At 39.3% G+C, this 5,000-nt stretch overlaps 1 protein-coding gene across 1 annotated transcript in view; it reads left to right on the top strand.

Annotated features, from left to right (window-relative positions):
* Positions 1-5,000, top strand: part of LOC143100954 (glycerol kinase-like) — a 56,230-nt gene that overhangs the window by 47,111 nt on the left and 4,119 nt on the right. The window contains exon 18 of the mRNA XM_076264542.1: positions 2,582-2,667. Coding sequence (XP_076120657.1) covers positions 2,582-2,667 — 86 coding nt within the window. The remainder of the gene's footprint in view (positions 1-2,581; positions 2,668-5,000) is intronic.

The following is a 5,000-nucleotide window of genomic DNA, read 5'->3' as shown; positions in this document are numbered from 1 at the left end:
GTCTACAGGGTCCAGTTTAACATGAAATGAGCTGCACTAGTCTACAGGGTCCAGTTTAACATGTAATGAGCTGCACTAGTCTACAGGGTCCAGTTTAACATGAAATGAGCTGCACTAGTCTACAGGGTCCAGTTTAACATGAAATGAGCTGCACTAGTCTACAGGGTCCAGTTTAACATGTAATGAGCTGCACTAGTCTACAGGGTCCAGTTTAACATGAAATGAGCTGCACTAGTCTACAGGGTCCAGTTTAACATGTAATGAGCTGCACTAGTCTACAGGGTCCAGTTTAACATGAAATGAGCTGCACTAGTCTACAGGGTCCAGTTTAACATGAAATGAGCTGCACTAGTCTACAGGGTCCAGTTTAACATGAAATGAGCTGCACTAGTCTACAGGGTCCAGTTTAACATGAAATGAGCTGCACTAGTCTACAGGGTCCAGTTTAACATGAAATGAGCTGCACTAGTCTACAGGGTCCAGTTTAACATGAAATGAGCTGCACTAGTCTACAGGGTCCAGTTTAACATGAAATGAGCTGCACTAGTCTACAGGGTCCAGTTTAACATGAAATGAGCTGCACTAGTCTACAGGGTCCAGTTTAACATGAAATGAGCTGCACTAGTCTACAGGGTCCAGTTTAACATGTAATGTTAAAAAGTCAGTGTAGTCATGTAGATTGAGACGGAGAGAAAGAGAGAAAGAGAGAAAGAGAGAATAAAGAAAGAAAGGAAGGAAAGTCATGTAGATGCTAGAGGAGCAGAGGAGAGCAGACTGAAGTGCAAGCGGGCCCTTCACACTTTGGCCAAAAAGAAGAAATATTGGCATTTTTATTGAGACTTTAACCCTTAGAACCCGATTGACGCAAAGTGCGTCAAAAAACACACCCTTTCTTCTCTGTTACATTGCTCCGGAATGGTTCATCGCAGCGAGATGAAACCTTTATTGCACGACAGAGCAGAAGTGGGGCTTTCCAACGAGACTACACACTGTCTGTACGATCAAGTATGAAAATTAAAAAAAATCATGAAATTAAATCAAATTGCATCATATTTACAGTCTATACTTCTCTGCGTTCACCTGCACACACATTACTCTAGTTTGAATTACTCGCGAACCCGTAATCGCATCGATATGGCAAGCATATCAGATGAAAGAGGGGGCACAGGGCTATCCATTGGTACCATGTTTATCGATCCTTCTGGCTTATAAAACCAGACGAAGTGACTGCAAAATAATAACGTCATGTACACAAACCAACATGACTCATTACTCTCGTTTGAATTACTCGCGGACCCGTGATCGCATAGATATGCCACGCATGTCAGATGAAAGAGGAGACTCAGAGCTATCATTTGATACCAAGTACATCCTTCTGGGTTATAAAACAGACAAAGTGACAGCAAAATAATAACTTCATATAGCTGGACTTACCCCACGTTTTTGTCTGTTCTTGTGGCAAAGCATGTTTATAATCCAATGCTATCATGTGTTTCTCTATGGCAAAGCATGTTCATATTCCGGTTTTGAGATCCTATCAAATTCCTGCATGGCATCCAATTCAAGGCTCACATTGCATCCCAATTTGTTCAACAAATAAACACCTTTTTTGCCTTTACTTTGTTCATGGCAATGCAGTAAAGAGTTGAGAATTATTATGACTGCATAAACACAGGCACGCAGGCTAACACGCAACCTCGGGTCAAGTCAGGTCAGATCAGTTCGTGTCACAGATATGGAGCGCAGAAAGGTCATTTTTCATCACTAAATAAAAAATGGCATTTATTTCTGTAAATCACACAGCAAATATTTCTGTAAATTGCTCAGCCCCAGAGTATCCCTCCAACATGGCAATTATATTGCCCGATTCAGGACAGTCTGCCCTACACACACATGAAATGCATGTAGAGCTGTGAGCTTGCTGTGGTGAGATACATGTCGAAATATAAAAAAAAATTATAATACACTTTTTATATTTTAATTCTTTAAAAATCAAAATAAAATCAATGTTAGTATTAATACATGAAATGATGGCAGATCTGAATAGCCTAAACTCTCCTGAAAAAAACAATATATAATATATGTGTGTGGCACTTACAATGACCAGAATAAATCCTTATGAATAAAGGTAGTGAAAATGCCCTAAAAACAGCTTAGGGTTCTAAGGGCTAAAAAAAGAGTAATTTTGTAGTTTGTTTCCTTTGTTAATCTCTGGTCATACTCTATGCACTATTGGGCACATTGTCACTCGCGTGTGTTGCGCTATGAAACGACCATTTCCTCTTCACGCATCCTTCTCACCTTTTTCACCCCTGACCAGTTTACATGCTTGATACACACACACACACACACACAGTGGAATAGAGGAGAACTGAGGACTCTTATCACTATGGTTACAGTGGAATAGAGGAGAACTGAGGTGCAATTATTTTAAGGTGAACTTAGTTGTTTCATTTATAAAATATAATAACTTCTGATTTTGTGTGTGTGCGTGTGTGTGTGTGTGTGTGTGTGTGCATGTGTGTGTGTGTGTGTGTGTGTGTGCGCGCGCGTGTGTGTGTGTCTGTGTGTGTGTGTGCAGACAGTGAATTTCGTTATGGCAGATGGAAGAGTGCTGTTCAGAGAGCAATGAATTGGGAAACCTCAGAGTCAACCATCAAAGAAAAGGTACACACACACATGCACTCTCTCTCTCTCTTTCTCTCTCTCTCTCTCTCTCTCACACACACACACACACACACAAGAAGAGTTTCTGCTTGAATTCAAAGTATCATTTCAAATGAGTCAATAGGCTACATTTAAACTATACAATGCGCAACTGATAGCAGCACCAAAACATTACTGCAGCGTACTATGTGTAAAGAGCTAAATGACCCAACATTACTGCAGCGTACTATGTGTAAAGAGCTAAATGACCCAACATTACTGCAGCGTACTATGTGTAAAGAGCTAAATGACCCAACATTACTGCAGCGTACTATGTGTAAAGAGCTAAATGACCCAGATGGTGGCGCTGGAGACCTTATAGTAACTTATCACTGTAGGAACTGAGACAACACAAAATAACAGTGATGTAGTACTCGAGTCCGGTCTCGAGACCGATTTCTGCTTTCTCGGACTCGACTCGGACTTGTTCCTTCAAAGACTCGGTCTTGACTCGGTCTCGGACCACAGTGGGAGGAGAAGGACTCGTAATTTCAGACCGAGTCCTCGAGACCAACGCATTTTTTTATGTTCATATAAAAAAAAAAATCAAAATGAAATTTCACGGCGGCCACGTCTTTGCCCCTTGTTGGCCTTGGTGCTCCCTTCTTTCAATATTCTGCTTTGCATCCGTTTAATAGCGATTTTTATTTAGCCTATAGCCTGTCAAAATAATCTTAGCATCACAGCGCAACCTAATTCAGTTTTACACAGTGGAGAAAAAGACAGCGCATGGCAAGATCGAAAGTGCGTCCAAATTCACCCATTCTTCTCATTTGAAATACTCGCAATCGCTAAGCCTACTCATCACACAGGCACATGTATCACATCACATGAAAGAACTTTTTCTCAGCTTTTAAACAATGTTAGCCGCTAATTGCTGTGGTGAACGGTTCGAGAGAAAAGTAAATAATATAATTACATTGAATGAATTATCATCTATACTTTGAAAAAATGTTTTAAAGTACTTTTCTTACTTAAAATGGATCAAATAAAGGAATTTTTTTTAAAAAGTAAAAAATTTTTTTTTTAAAGGGGTAGTTGGTAATGTGTTGCCATATGGCAACAATGCGCAATCGTGGAAAATGCTGTCAAATCCAATTTTTCTTTAAAATCTAATTTTTATTTCATTACAAATCTTTTAGAAATTAACTAAATTAAGCTTGCATTAGTTATGCTCTAATACATCTAGTTATAAACCTAACATAATACAAATTCAACTGTATTTTGGGCAATAAAGTGATAATGTCATGGTAATATTGTCATAGTGTAGTCCGCCTTGGAAAATAAATAGCCTTCCTGTAGGGACATAAAGTAATTGTTTTGATCAAAACCAATGTTTATATTAAATAATGTCATCATTTAGATTACTTTATTTCATTTAGATGACTTTCATTTTCCAAATTCATAGGATTATATTGCAGTCAGAGGACATATTCAACTGTAGTGAGACCACGTAGTCACAGAGCCCTGCCCCTCAGAAAGTGTGCCAATCCATGCCATTCACACAGAGAGACATAAGTATCCTTCACATATCCCCCTGACAGCCTTTCCCTACCCTGTAAAGCCATGCCTCATCCATATTTGGGGTCACACACACAAGGGTCAACCTAACGTAGGGGTCTCCGGTGTGGATCATACTACAGGCTCACACTGGGCATGCCTTGGATGGCTCCACAGCAAGCCAGCCCACTTCTTACACCATTTATAGTGAGAGGAGAGAAGGGTCACCCCATTTGCCCTTGAACTTTGGGCCTCTGAAGTGTTAAAGCTGTAGCTAAAGAGACAGGATGGGTGACTGCAGCCTCTATCTGCTACACATATCAATGTTTTTCTCCTCATTGCTGGATTATAGCTAATCCTGACAGTTCTTTGGTGGAAGAGCCAACAATGTGCTTTTATCTTTCCCAAAATCCCAAACAAAAATGGTGAAAACAGCATGTCTAGTTGACTGGGTAGTGAACAATAACACAAAATACATCTTTACCGCTCCAGTCACTATACTGTCTGAACCTCATTCCATAGACAATTTGCAAATTGGTAAACATTTACAATATCCTAAAAGACTCCAAAATGTCTGAAATTACAAATAAAAGTGTAAATAATGTTTTTTTTACTTCAAAATATTGTCAAAAGTTGTATATATTCCCAGAGTATCCTAGTGCAATGCAGTCCTATTGTAATCCTATGATACCATTCATTTGAATGGACACAAAAAGGTCCGTATTTGCATACTGTTGCCATATGGCAACAATTATATTTTGCCAATTTACAAAAAACTCATTATATATAAACTT

The sequence above is a fragment of the Alosa pseudoharengus genome, unplaced genomic scaffold, assembly GCF_046254945.1.
Source record: "Alosa pseudoharengus isolate Yale_2024_CS ecotype anadromous, Long Island Sound unplaced genomic scaffold, YU_APseudo_1.1 YU_APseudo_1.1_scf_3, whole genome shotgun sequence".
NCBI classification, from domain to species: Eukaryota; Metazoa; Chordata; class Actinopteri; order Clupeiformes; family Clupeidae; genus Alosa; species Alosa pseudoharengus.
This window is presented reverse-complemented; position numbering and strand designations above follow the sequence as displayed.